Source organism: Limanda limanda, chromosome 8 (genome assembly GCF_963576545.1).
Source record: "Limanda limanda chromosome 8, fLimLim1.1, whole genome shotgun sequence".
NCBI lineage: Eukaryota > Metazoa > Chordata > Actinopteri > Pleuronectiformes > Pleuronectidae > Limanda > Limanda limanda.
The window spans coordinates 3849053-3863658 of record NC_083643.1 but is presented as its reverse complement, the minus strand read 5'-3'; the positions used below and the strand labels follow the sequence as shown (position 1 = coordinate 3863658).

General features: G+C 45.7%; 1 protein-coding gene across 2 annotated transcripts in view; it reads right to left on the bottom strand.

The window, feature by feature from the left end:
• Nucleotides 1-1258: 1258 nt before the first annotated feature.
• jph3b (junctophilin 3b) overlaps nucleotides 1259-14606 on the bottom strand; it is a 37057-nt gene continuing 23709 nt past the window's right edge. For both annotated transcript variants that reach the window (XM_061076942.1, XM_061076943.1), the window contains 3 exons: nucleotides 9402-9526; nucleotides 7379-8400; nucleotides 1259-1339 (listed from right to left, as the gene is read on the bottom strand). In XM_061076942.1, the coding sequence (XP_060932925.1) occupies nucleotides 1259-1339; nucleotides 7379-8400; nucleotides 9402-9526 (1228 nt within the window). The remainder of the gene's footprint in view (nucleotides 1340-7378; nucleotides 8401-9401; nucleotides 9527-14606) is intronic.

Genomic DNA, 14606 nt, shown 5'->3' with positions numbered 1-14606 from the left:
GTGGCTTAGAGGGACTGGGTGAGTGCAAGGTGTGTGTGTGTGTGGCTTGTACTTCTATCTATGTGAGGACCATGCTGTTAGACCCTACAAAGTGAGGACACCTTGGACAAGTGAGGACATTTTGGCCGGTCCTCACAAATTCAAAGTTCTGGTTGAGGGGTTAAGACTAGGGTTGGGTGGGAAATAGGTTTAGATCAGGGTTGGTGTTATGATACATTCACATCAAACGTGAAACCTATTTTTTTTTTGCGTATTGAGATCACTTCCTCCTGGAGGAGAGGGTGAAATTCCTCGAGCTGTGTGCGTCTCTGGATGGTCTCGTGGACGCACACACACACACTGACGCTGGCTTGTACATCGCAGCAACTGTTGTCAGTTCACTCAGTTGTTTACTAATGCTGCTTACAGGAGTAGTGGGCGTGAACACAAATGAACCTGGGGCGAAACTTGGGCGAGTAACGCAGCACAATCTCATTTGGTGTGAACACAGCAGAACGGCTGAGGGTTGCCATTCCGTTAGAGTGAGGGGCCGGGGAATATATGATGCCAACAAATGTCCTCTCAAAGCTGGAAGTACAAGTACGTGTTGTGCGTGGGTGGACAGGGAGCCATCAACCTACCATGTATCCAGGCAGCACACACTTGGCAGCTCAAGCAACACACACACACACACACACACACACACACACACACACACACACTCACACACAAACACACAGACGTTGAACCATCAGTAGCAACACCTGGGCAGGCACCTGGGCAGGTGGAGGAACCGAAAGGCAGGAGATATATAAAGAGGGGTGGAGGGTTACAAAATAAATATATCCATCAACATATTGTACATGAGATAAAATGTTAATAAATAAATTAGAAGTTACAAATCTGTTGAAAACTATGATTTGAAGATGAAAAAAGTCTGTCTGGTCAGTCCTGCCTGCAGACAGTGGAAGCAGACGTCTCGGTGGCCGGGGAATCGAACCGCTCCGGCTCACTTGAGTCTCTAGGTGAACGACTGAAGCTCACTCAAGTCCATTTCCTGGACTTTGTTATCTCCCTCTGGGCCGGTTCATCCCTCTTTCATCCACTTCCTTGCAGCCGGACCAGCGATGGCGGCGCCGCTCCTCGGTTCGGGTCGAGCTCCGGCCGGGTCGCAGTCCTTCCACCAGGAGCCCGGAGCGGCGGCACACTCGACATGACACTCACATGAATTTATAGTTGTTGTAGCATAGATAGGCCGACTCTGAAAGCAGTGCTGTCTTTAAATAAAAAAGTGAATAAACAAAATAGCCACTCCGATGTTGAGCAGAATCACCATGACAACCAGGAAAGAGCTGTAGGCCTGCGTGGGAGAGAGAGAGACAAGGGGAGCATGTCAATAATAAGAACACACACACACACACAGTATATCTAACACATACAAATACAAACACACAATCCTTTATACTCGACGAAGAATGAAACAGCCAATACATTTTAATCAACTTAACAAATATGATAAACAGATCAGTAAGATTAACTGAAGAGAAAGTCAACCTGCCTGTTTGTTTGTTCTGTGGTGACGTTGGTTGCAGTTTTAACTATATAAATTCACTGCAGCTTTAAAGTGGTCACATGACTAATCACATATATACACCCAGAGCTGAAGTAGACATTTACCCCAAAGTTGGAAAAAGAACAACCTTCTATTCATTTTTTTTTTCTGCACCAACATATGTAAATGTATTTATAAAAAAGCTACTTTTATTTGATTCTTTGTATCTACAAGAGAAATGAACAGGTGAAACCAACAACAATCTGATACATTTACAATGTTTGAAAAAATATCAAGAGATTTTTCACATAAAGACAATTAAGTACAAATGAAACGTGAATAAAAAGCCATAGCTTATTACAAAATTTCCCCTGTTAACATATAACTTATCCTGATTTTGCCATCACTCCAAAGGATGCCTGAGGTTTCTTAGATTTGAATGTTTTACTTTCAAATAAAGTACTTTCTGCTTTAATAGTTTGATAAGTTCTTCATTGTGTTACTGGTTATTGAGGCACATCCAATAAAAGAAGCAAATGGAAAAATGGCCGAGCAGCAATGACAACATGTGTTGAAGGAGCAATTAGCATCTTATGATTAATGATAATAATATCAAATAAAGATACAATCCTGAGTCGATCCCACAGGGAAGCCCACCAACTCTGACACAGAGGTCAGAGGTCAGGCTCGGCTGCAGAGCAGCAGCCTGCAGCTGGTCCTGAGTCAGTGTCTTGCTCAGTGACACCTCAGCAGATGCTGGGTGACAGCCCGGGTCGTGTGGGTGAAGGCCAGTCGTTCTGACCACCTGTCCACTCCAGGTCAATATGTGAATCCACTATATTCACTTACATTCACATTGATGCAGCTCTTTTCTTTTCAACCCCATGTAGAATCTTGTTTTACTGGTATTAACATCGATTGAGAGGAATAAGGGTTTTTAATTACGTCTAAATCTAAAACAATTTGAGCGGGAGCTGCAGTGGGAGGAGCAGCATCAGTAACATTACAAACTGATGTTTAGCTGCATTAGTGCAACATTGTTGTAACTGAACGTGTGCAGAGCGGCTGCTAACGAGGTTTCTGCTGATGAACCTGGTGATGGCTTATCTGAGATCTGTGTCACGGTGATTACCGGACCACAGGTGGATACAATCCTCTGATCATCTGCTTTTTCTCAATCCATTCAGTGAGAGAAATGAATGATTTATAATTTATATAGAAAACATGCTGTTTTACAAGCATAGATATATTCATTAAACATTTCCTGTGGTTTCAAGTGATTGGTTGATAACCGATTAATTGCATTATTTTTCAATCTAATTATTAAATTTGTGCTAAATAAGCATCCACAATTAGCATTTTGAGTGATTAAATCATTTGGGAACTCTCAGATCTTAATGATGGTTCCTTCTTTCCCTCTTGCGCAGAGTTGGAGGTTATATGTGTTTTTAACTGTCAGATGTTGGAGATTTGTTTCTGAAACACTTTTTATCTTGTTTGTTGAAATCCTCTTCCTGTGCAAGCCATCAATAAATAAAATCATCTGAAAAAATAAAAAAGCCAATGTCTGTGGCCCTCGCAGGTAATAAACACGACCGAATGAAATGATTGGCTGCCTCCTACTCACTCTACCTTCCCTCATCCGTTTTGGGGGGAAATAAATGAAGGTGTGGGAGTTTAATGTTGATGGATTTAATCACATTATTGCCTCCTTACATTTATTCATATCCATGTTCTATAGTAATGTATTATTATATCAATCAATTTCACGCTGCAGTGACTCATATAGCGCTCGGAAATTTTCTACAATTACTGCGTTTCTTCAGCCCTCCAGTGTGACTAAGTGATTTCAGACTTGACAATAAAAACACTGAATGTTATTTACTTTTCTACAACAGAACTGATTTATTCTTCATCCTCCTGGTGAGTAAATCCTGAGAAACGCACAGAGCACAGAGCAGAACTCTTCAGGGAAAAGCAAAGATCAGGTTAAATATAAACCCAGTGAATGAGTGACTGCTCGTGTCCGATTCCACCATTAGTGTTTTAAAGCACTTTCTTCTGGGGATGCCAGGTTTTTACCTTTACAGCACCTTTTAAAGTCAAATTATCAAGAAGGTAGTTTAAACTTTGCCTCACATTAAGAGCACACTTCTTTCTGGCTTGGTATTGAACTGGGCACTGGATGAAACAGTGAGATGTAGAATCATCCTAAAACTACTGGACTGAATACTTTCTGTCCCAACTGGTAAACTAGCTAAGTGTACTGGTCATTGTTACTCTTTTAATGGCACAAACTTCGTAAAGACCACGTCTATCCTAATCTAAATTCTGATGCTCTCGTAAAACATGTCGACATTAAATTAGAAATACTGCAAAAGTGTTTAACAGACATACAGTATCAAAGCGATCTGCAGCTTTTTTCATATGTTTTGGGAGTGTACACCAGTGGCAGAATTTTGGAAAATGATCTCCTTGAATCTATCTAAGTTGTTTAATATTAAGTTGCCTTGTTTGCCTGCTACACTCATTTTAAATGATTTATCAGGACTGGGGTTGACCCTGGACGAGAGGAAAGCGTTGTTGGCGGGATTCACTGCTGCAAAAAAACTTGTTGCTACACGCTGGAAGCCTCCACACTCACTTTCTTTCCGAGCATGGATTTTAACATACTTGGACATTGTCTATTTAGAACTGTCAACAGCTCGAGTACATGGAGCCAAAGAATCCGCTATAAAGGCCTGGGAATCGCTCCTAACTGTCCTCCGTGCGCTTCAACTGTAATATGTGATTAAGGTTTCTTTAGGAAGCTGGGTGGTTTGTGTTTGGGGTAGTTTTATTTTATTTTATTCATTTATGTTATTTTATTTTATTTTATTTCCCTGTGATTTTATTACATACATATGTTATTGTTTTTGTATTAAAGACCTATTGTATATTTGTGTTTGTTTATTTAATATTTTCATATATATATATTTTTTCTATTTTATTATTTGACTTATTCCTAGTTATTATTTTTCCTTTATTGTTTACCTTTGTGTGTCTATATACAGTGACAGGTATGAGTACATGTGAATATACATTTTGTTATTGATTACTGTAACATTGATCTGTACCTTGCTACATTTCTCAGTAAAATAAAAGGTTGATCACAAAAAAAAACAGACATACAGTATCTCTGACACAGACACAGAGACCTTTGTACGCTTTCATCACAATAGAGCTCTTTACTATAATATTTTCTATTGTGGCGTCCCAATGAAAGATTTAGATAAACTGCAGAGCAGCGGAAATGTGTTGACCAGCCTGAGAGGACACACTGATCACACACACACAGATTCTTCTTTGTACATATTCAGATTCATCTCTTTGGTTTGAAGTAACTCACTGAACTGGTAATTGAATACATGTCAAACATGATGTAAAGATGTTTTCCTGCAAATCCGTTCATTTACGTTGCACCGTCCTTTCAGTTGTTCCATGATCCGTCATTAAAGTGATTTAGTTTTAAAGTTGTGCCGCAGGTCTTTACTTGCTGCTCAGGTCGCTTTAACAGTTTCAGATAGAAATCTGTAAACCAGCATCTCCACAGGCCAAGAAAACCATCCTTTCCAACCAGACACTGCACTACTTTGTAAAAAGCAACTATATCTATGTCTTAAAACCACTGGAGAAACAGGTTCTTGTGCCTCTGATCCTCCAGCTGCACAATGTGTTGACATTTTCTCTTGAAATCGTTAAGATGTGTGTATCTCAAAGTCACTGGTTTACCTGCAAAGCCACGACTCATATTTAAATGTAATTTCAATTCTTAGATCTCACTGTCATGGTGTTAAGTGATGTTACCGCGGGCCAGGGAAGGTTCCGGCGTCTCGGGACACATCTCGCTGTAATTACGAACATCTCTGTGTTCCGTGATGACGACTCGTTGATGTCTTTGAGTCGACTCAGAGGTGCGGTGCTATTTCGGTACAGAGGTTTCATGCTGCACAGGATACTGTCACAGAGTAAGCTTCTTTTTTTATTGTTTCTTTAGCATGGGCAATCCTGCATGGCACGCACGGTATAAATAGAGTTCATCAGATTGATTGATTTAGGAGGACCTGTGTGTGTGTTTTTGTGCGTGTTTGTGTGTGTGTGTGTGTCTGTGTGTGTGACTGCACCCGTGTTCACATGGTTTCCGTTGCGCTCCCTGTGTATATTTATCTAAGTGTGACAGTATCTGTGTATGCTGTGAACCTGTCTTACACAAATCTCACTTGCTCCTCTGCAGCTGCAAACACACACACACACACACACACAAACTCACACATACACACACACACACACAAACTCACACATACACACACACATTCACACAAGCACCCCACCTCCACTCACCCTCACCTCCTTGTCACCGACAGACGCCCACCGATTGGCCGCTGTTGAAGCCAGGCATAAGCTGTTCCCTAGCAACAGAGCGCTGGTTAACCAATAGGGGGCCGTCTGTGAGGAAGGGGCTAGTTTGCCAATCTGCTGTTACTAAGGTGCACGGAGGACCGCTGAGGCCTGTGTGTGTGTCTGTGTGTGTGTGTGTCTGTGTGTGTGTGTGTGTGTGTGTGTGTGTGTGTGTCTTAGATAACCAACTTAACTCAGAGTCATCACATTGTTTCAAGCACATTTATATTAACATGAACAAGTTGCGATGAGCTATATTTAGCATTCTACACACTACACTAAATTGTGCATGTATGTGTGTGTTTGTGTGTGTTTAGAATGTGCTCAGTGTGTACACGTGTGTAGCGTATATTCAATGTGTGCTTTTCACTTTTCCTCTTGGTTTCATTAGCTAATGCTGCGTCCGTATTATCATCCAGGATTACTGTGGTAGTGTGTCCGTCCACCAGGCCGAACCAAGACGAAGCCAAAACATCACATTATCACGGTGTAATCCCCCCCCCCCCCCCGCTGCTCGCTCGCTCGTGGCACAAAAAAGATCTTTCTTTATTTCACAAGGTTAAACGCTGTGCCTCTCCCAACCAGGATTATCTTCATATGTGGGATAACATTGTGTTATGTCACCGGGGATGGGATGTATCCTCATGACAGTGGGCAACTAATCCTTTTAGTCAAATCAATGTGTGGCAGTGACATGACAGATATGACAAATGCTCCATACAGCTGCTTCCATGTCGGCCCAACAGACATGCAGAGGTTCCAGTTGATCAGATTCAAAGATGCTAGAATCAATGATTTTATGTTAATTATTAACTAACATGTAAAAGGGATGTAGGTTGGGAAAGATGATCGCTATCGTATTAGCTTCATTTTACTTTGCTCTTTAGCCTCTTTTCCAGCAACTAACATCTGGTTCTGGATCCGGTTCTGTTGGAGATCCTCGGTGCTGCTGATGGAACCAGTTTGTGTTTCCACTTGTTTTGCGTGAATTGCAATCAAGGATGCATTATTAATAAAGGCCATTGTGTTTATTACCTGCACGTGTTGTAGCACTGATGTCGTATTTGACCGCTGCTTTTTCTTTCTCTCTAACAATCTCTAACGAATCTGCTGCTTGACTAAGGCCCCACCCGGAGCAGAGAGAGATCCTTTGCAAAGGATTATGGGATGTGTAGTTCCTCCCATCTTTGAATAATAATGTAAGCCGTCTTGTGATTTTAATCTTTTTTTATGTTTCCAATTTTTCTTCTGCTCTGAATCAAATGTTTCGTGGTCTGGATTCATCTCGGAGCCGGTCGGCGTGGCAACAGCCTCAAAACTCTCTCATAAGGTGAATGTATAAAATAACCTTAATGACAGATAGTGTTGTTGTTGTTGTTGTTGTTGTTGTTGTTGCAGTGTGAGTCTTACCGAGTTGCCTTTGCTCAGCGTGAGGCTTTGGTCCTGCCCCCCCGGTGAGATGGGTGAGGACTTCAGAGGGGGGGAGAGGGTGAGGTCCCGGCGCAGAGGCCGCGGATCCGTCTTCTCCCCCGGTCGGTCCAGCTTGTGCGACGAGTCTCTCCCGCCCTCCTTCCCCTCCTTCCCCTCCCTCCCCTCCCTCCCCTCCCTCCCCTCCCTCCCCTCCCTCCCCTCCCTCCCCTTGTGTCTCTGCCGCTGCACCGTGTGCGAGCGCCCGTCTCCGTGCCCGGGCCTCTCCTCCCCGTGCCCATGGGGCTTGTGGGTAGTGGAGTCCCTGGGCTGTAAAGGCTTCATCTCCATCTCGTAGTTGCTGATTTTCTCCTCGTCCTGCTCCAGCAGCCGCCCCCCCCCCCTGCCGTGCACCCCCCGGTGCCCTGACGTCCAGGAGGCCGACGAGGACGACTCCGTCCACCGCTCCCCCCGGGCCTGTCTGTGATTGGACGAGCCGTGCTCCCGCGACTTGTGATTGGACGAGCTGTGTTTGTGTCCGTTGGTCCGACTCGCTCCACGTCCGCTGACCACGCCTCCTCCTTTGGACAGCACCCCCCTCCTCTTGTCCTCAGTCCAGCTGTTGGCCCGCGGGAACTCCCCCTTCCCTCCTCCTCCACCTCCGCTGCCTTCACCTCCTGCACCCCCTCCCTCCATCATCACCTGGATCTCCGTCTTCCCTCCAGCCCCGGCCTTCTCACTCCTCTCCGCCGCCTCCTTGGCCTTGTCGGCGTGGTCCACGGCCGTCTGCCGGTGGAAGCGGGCGCTCTTGGTGCGCTGGGTGGGCCGGGCCGGGGGGGGCGGAGTGTGAGGAGGCGAGGAGGACGGCGGGCTGAGGTCAGGGGTCACCGCGTCGTTGGAGGGGTCGTCAGAGGCGGCGCTCTTCACGTAGAGATCTGGGCTGTCCGCTGTGCCGACGCTGCTCGACAAGCCCTCGCCCTCCACCTCACTGGACACCTGGCGCTTGGGACGCTGCACCTCCATCCCTGCAGGAGAGACACCACAGAGACAACAGGGAGGAGGTGAAGCTGTGGAGCACTGATTACTGATGATGTCACAACAGGTATCAGTGCAAACACACAAAGACAACGCCGACACAAAGGGAGAGCCAGTAAAACGCAATCAATAAAATGTAGCAGACTCAGACAACAAGGTTCATAAAGACGTCACAGGAGGCGAGGGATTGCAGCATTAAAGGGGCGAGTGTTCCATAAAGTGTGTCGGGGGGGGGGGCCACAGCTCGAAAGGCACCGGCCTCGGGTTTTATTGCAGGTTTGAAGAACAGCCGACATTTTGCTTCTAAGAGCCGGTTGATCGCATAAGGGAGGAAAAGGTCAGAAGGTGTTTGACCCCGTACGGCTTCAAGAGTTAGGACCAGTAGTTTAGGATGGATGCAGATTTGAAGAGGATAGAAGAGCCGTGATGTGTGATCTCTGTGAATTTCTTGCTAGAACACAAGTAGCTGCATTTGGGGAGAAGCCAAACACTAATTTGAATCGGACAGTTCGATGATCTCATCAGTTTTAAACAACTCAATACAACAGGAAACACAAGAGAGTGTCATCGGCAAAGAAAATGAAGAAAGATGCTGGTACAACACCCAAAGATCTGTCCAAGAGGCAGCATTCTGTGTGTAGAGTGTGTGTGTGTGTGTGTGTGTGTGTTGTGTGTGTGTGTGTGTGTGTGTGTGTGTGTGTGTGTCAGGGTGCATGTTCTTGTGGGTTGGATACCTGCAGTGCTGTACGAATGTGACTGACAAAGACAGAGACACAAAGCTGGAGGGTGGTTGGCACTGACCTTTATAAACAACCCCCACACACACACACACACACGCTTATTTGCTCATACATGTGTAGGCACACGTGTTGTGTATATCTCTGCCCATGTGTGTGTGTGTGTGTGTGTGTGTGTGTGTGTGTGTGTGTGTGTGTGTGTGTGTGTGTGTGTGTGTGTGTGTGTGTGTGTGTGTGTGTGTGTGTGTGCTCACCGTTTCCTGGGTGCTGGAAGGAAGGGGAGAACTGCTTGGCGGTGACCCTGGCCATGCGACTCTCGTCCTGAGCTTTCTGAGCCGCTCCCATCGCTGCCTCGGCTTTTCCCTGCGCGTGGGCCGTCCTGACACAAGGACACAACACAACACAACACAACACAACACAACACAACCGGTTCAATAAACAGAGCAAATGTTCATTTTACAACATTTCAAAATGAGAAGAAGCCAGATTACGATATCGTGCACATGATAAACTCCCTTCCAGTGGTGGGAAGTTACGAAGTAGAAATACTTCGTTACTGTACTTAAGTAGATTTTTCACATATCTGTACTTTACTTGAGTATTTATTTTCCTAACGACTTTTTACTTTTACTTGTTACATTTGAACAAAAATATGTGTACTTTGTACTTCTTACATTCTCAATCTGTTCAAATTTGTAAAATTATACATTACATACATTATATTCATATTGTTGTTATTATTTTTCAGTCAGTTGAGATAAATCTTGAGGAGAAACATTTTGGGTTGTTTTGTGTCTGGATAGGACTTCTATAAAAAGCACTTTGCATTTTTAATTTTGGTACTTGTACTTTTACTTTTGATACTTAAGTACATTTCAACACCAGATACTTTTGATACTTAAGTACTTTTAATATGAGCTACTCTAAGACTTTTACTCAAGTCATTTTCTGACGGGTGACTTTTACTTTTACCAAAGTCACTTTCAGGTAAGATATCTGTACTTTTACTCAAGTATGGCTTTCAAGTACTCTATACACCACTGCTCCCTTCATAGTCCAGCTCCAGGGGACTTCTAGCAGAAGTTTAGATGATCTCTACAGTTTGAGTGATCATGTGACTTCGGCTCAGACAGCAGATTTTTAAACAACAGCTGTTTTGTTTTTTAATTAGTCTTTTGTTGTGGAAACTTCTGGCATTTTCTTGGTGGGACGAGTTTTGCAGGAGCAGACAGTAAATCATGGTGACTTATCGTTTTAAGAACAAAGCACAGTAGAGATGAGGAGGAACAGAACAGGAAACCATTGTCCAAAAATGCTGTGGATGAAAAACTCCAGGAAAATGACCTTTGGAACAATAAAACTACAACAGTGCACCTCGGTGTCTCAGGTCCCCACTGAACACGCTGGTTACTACACACAGGACGCTCACCAGTTCACCTCCATTCACTTTGTACTGGTTTGTTGTGTTTGGGTGACGATACTTTGAAAGTTCAGCTCACTTTGTGAAAACTAAACATTATTCAAAGAAGCTTCTGTTGACCTGGTTGAGGCCGATTAGAAAAACAAGACGTGACCATGCACCTAACATCTGGACTCGTGGACGTGAGGTGATGAGCAGCTGCACTAAGTTCATCTTTTTAATGAAACCAGTTTGAGCTCATGTGAGAGACATCAGGAAATCATCTGTTGGATTCAACAAGAGACGATTGAAAAACTCATTGAGAGACGTGTCCAATGTCCAAACACTTTCCGGGGTGAATGTCTTAACACGACTAATTTCACCAAGTCTGTCTGTCTGTCTGTCTGTCTGTCTGTCTGTCTGTCTGTCTGTCTGTCTGTCTGTCTGTCTGTCTGTCTGTCTGTCTGTCTGTCTGTCTGTCTGTCTGTCTGTCTGTCTGTCTGTCTGTCTGTCTGTCTGTCTGTCTGTCTGTCTGTCTGTCTGTCTGTCTGTCTGTCTGTCTGTCTGTCTGTCTGTCTGTCTGTCTGTCTGTCTGTCTGTCTGTCTGTCTGTCTGTCTGTCTGTCTGTCTGTCTGTCTGTCTGTCTGTCTGTCTGTCTGTCTGTCTGTCTGTCTGTCTGTCTGTCTGTCTGTCTGTCTGTCTGTCTCTATCTCTGTCTGTCTGTCTGTCTGTCTGTCTGTCTGTCTGTCTGTCTGTCTGTCTGTCTGTCTGTCGGTCTGTCTGTCTGTCTGTCTGTCTGTCTGTCTGTCTGTCTGTCTGTCTGTCTGTCTGTCTGTCTGTCTGTCTGTCTGTCTGTCTGTCTCTCTCTCTCTCTCTCTCTGTCTGCTGGATGTCTCACACGTCCTTTGTCTACCTGCTCCTTCACAGCCTCCGTCTCAAATCTCTCCCTCTTTCTTTTATTTCCTCCCGTGTTCCTCTCGTCCTCTCCCTTATTGCTCCCTCTCTCTTCATCACAATCCACCTTTCATCTGCCTGTCCTCTCTCTCTCTCTCTTTCTTTCTGCTTGTATCAAACACATCTTTTCCCTCAATGACAAAACCAGCGTCTCTGTGTCTCCGTCTCTCCGAGGGCTCTCCACTCGTACACAATGGCCTCTCCAAAACCTGCATCCTCCTCTTCCTCATCCTCCTCTCTCCTCCTCCTCCTCCTCCTCCTCCTCCTCCTCCTCCTCCTCCTCCTCCTCCTCCTCCTCCTCCTCCTCCTCCTCCTCCTCCTCCTCCTCCTCCTCCTCCTCCTTCTCCTCCTCCTCCTCCCTCCATCCTGATCTGCTCTCACTGGACAGTAACAGTCTTGATGCAGTGTTGCATGTCGATGGCTATTGATTTCTCTCTCCCTCTCTGCCTCTCTGTGTTTCTCTTCACCCCTCTCTGCCTCTCTGTGCTGGGCCCACAGTGTTCTCAACACCAGCGTGTGTGTGTGTTTGTGCCCGCTAGTCGAGGTGTGAGGAGGAGGGAGGGAGGGAGGGAGGCAAACTCTCCTTTTCACATGACACCATCACATGTAGATGTTCTTTAAATCTCTCCCTCCCTCTCGTCTACCATCGTCTCTCCATTCACGACTCCCTGCCCCCCCCACCAGTCGGCCCTGGGAAACAACCTGTGTCTGGATCCATCAAACTGCCAGAGAGAGAGAGGAGAGAGAAGAGAGAGAAGGAGAGAGAAGGAGAGAGAAGGAGAGAGAAGGAGAGAGAGAGGAGAGAGAAGGAGAGAGAGGAGAGAGAGGAGAGAGAAGGAGAGAGAAGGAGAGAGAGGAGAGAGAAGGAGAGTTGGAGAGAGAAGAGAGAGAAGAGAGAGAAGGAGAGTTGGAGAGAGAAGAGAGAGAAGGAGAGAGAAGGAGAGAGAAGGAGAGAAAGGAGAGAGAAGGAGAGAGAGGATAGAGAAGGAGAGCGAGGAGAGAGAGGAGAGAGAAGGAGAGAGAAGGAGAGAGAGGAGAGAGAAGGAGAGAGAAGAAGAGCGAGGAGAGAGAGGAGAGAGAAGGAGAGAGAAGGAGAGAGAGGAGAGAGAAGGAGAGCGAGGAGAGAGAGGAGAGAGAAGGAGAGAGAAGGAGAGAGAAGGAGAGAGAGGATAGAGAAGGAGAGCGAGGAGAGAGAGGAGAGAGAAGGAGAGAGAAGGAGAGAGAGGAGAGAAAGGAGAGAGAGGATAGAGAAGAAGAGCGAGGAGAGAGAGGAGAGAGAAGGAGAGAGAAGGAGAGAGAGGAGAGAGAAGGAGAGAGAAGGAGAGAGAGGAGAGAGAAGGAGAGAGAAGAAGAGAGAGGAGAGAGAGGAGAGAAAGAAGGAGAGAAGGAGAGAGGAGAGAGGAGAGAGAAGAAGAGAGAGGAGAGAGAAGGAGAGAGAAGGAGAGAGAAGGAGAGAGAAGGAGAGAGAGGAGAGAGAGGGAGAGAGAGGAGTGAGAGGGAGAGAGAAGGAGAGAGAGGAGAGAGAAGGAGAGAGAGGAGAGAGAAGGAGAGAGAAGGAGAGAGAAGGAGAGAGGAGAGAGGAGAGAGAAGAAGAGAGAGCAGAGAGAAGGAGAGAGAAGGAGAGAGAGGAGAGAGAGGGAGAGAGAGGAGTGAGAGGGAGAGAGAAGGAGAGAGAGGAGAGAGAAGGAGAGAGAGGAGAGAGAAGGAGGGAGAGGAGAGAAAGGAGAGAGAGGATAGAGAGGAGAGAGAAGGAGAGAGAAGGAGAGAGAAGGAGAGAGAGAGGAGAGAGAGGAGCTTCCTGTTCAGAGGACGCCTGATTACACAACACAACATCCTGTCCAAAAGAAGAAGGAGAAAAGACTTCACGGGAAGGATGGAGGTGCCGAGGGCGAGCGAGTAATGGAGAGAGGCGGCAGGAGAGAGAGTGAAAGGGAAGAAAGAAGATGGAGTTAAAAGGTGTTACGTATTCTCTCCATCAATGAATCATTACCAAATTAATTGTGAGACAGCGTAATTACAGCGCCGCCCAAAAGGCCGACAGCCTCCATTAAAGCCAAGAGGGGGGGGGCGAGGAGGATTGATGGGGACGTTTTTTTACCAGTGGAATAAAAACAGAGCTTCATGTTGTTCCTGTGATGGCGTCATATTCAGTCCAAAGAAGAAGAATCTGCATCGTGTTTGTTTTCTGATTTGTTTTGTTTATGATATTTGATCAGACGACAAATAATGTAATATATCTAATAGAGGCTCAAACTGTTTAATTCACACTGCTGGTAGAAAGTGAAGTGAGACGTTGATGGTGATGGTGGACACACGTTGGTGGAAAGGACGAAACAGAGAGAGAGGACAGGAAAACAAACAGAGGGATGAAAGACGAGCGCACAGAAGGAGGTGAAGTGAGAGACAGGGGGGGGGGGGAGGATGGGGGGGGGGGTCACTCCAGGACTCGAGCTAGAGTCTGAGCTCCTCCTTCGTCACGTCGCTCGGAACCAGCTGTTGATGATGAGGATGATTCATACCTGAAAACCAGCGGAGCTTTCAGGTTTGCATCAATGCTAATGGTGTGTGTGTCTGTGTGTGTGTGTGTGTGTCTGTGTGTGTGTGTGTTTGTGTTGTGTTTGTAGGCTCGCTGATGAAACAGTGAATGGCTCCGTCCACAAACCACAGTGAGTCACTGCTACTAAGTAATCACAGGTAGCCACATCAGTGACATCAGCATATGTGACAACAGTGATCAGGTCTCACACACACAGACACAGACACACACACACACACACACACACACACACACACACACACACACACATACACACACACACGGATAAACTACAAAGAACTTTTACCATCTCTTGGATTCAGCTTCAGGACAGATTCTGAGTTTCAGGTACACAGGGCGCGGCCACGAATGTCGCAAGTCAAATTTGACCAAAGTTGAATTCACTACGGATTTGATTTGACACAGGAAGTGAAAGTTTTTCAAAGGGTTGCCACGGCTACAGTCGCTAAAGTGACAAGTTTTCGCGTGGGAGAGAGAGAAGTGTATCGCAGGAATGCAGCTGGAACTATGAGGTCTGACTGCGTGGATGGTAACAACTTCAGGGACGAG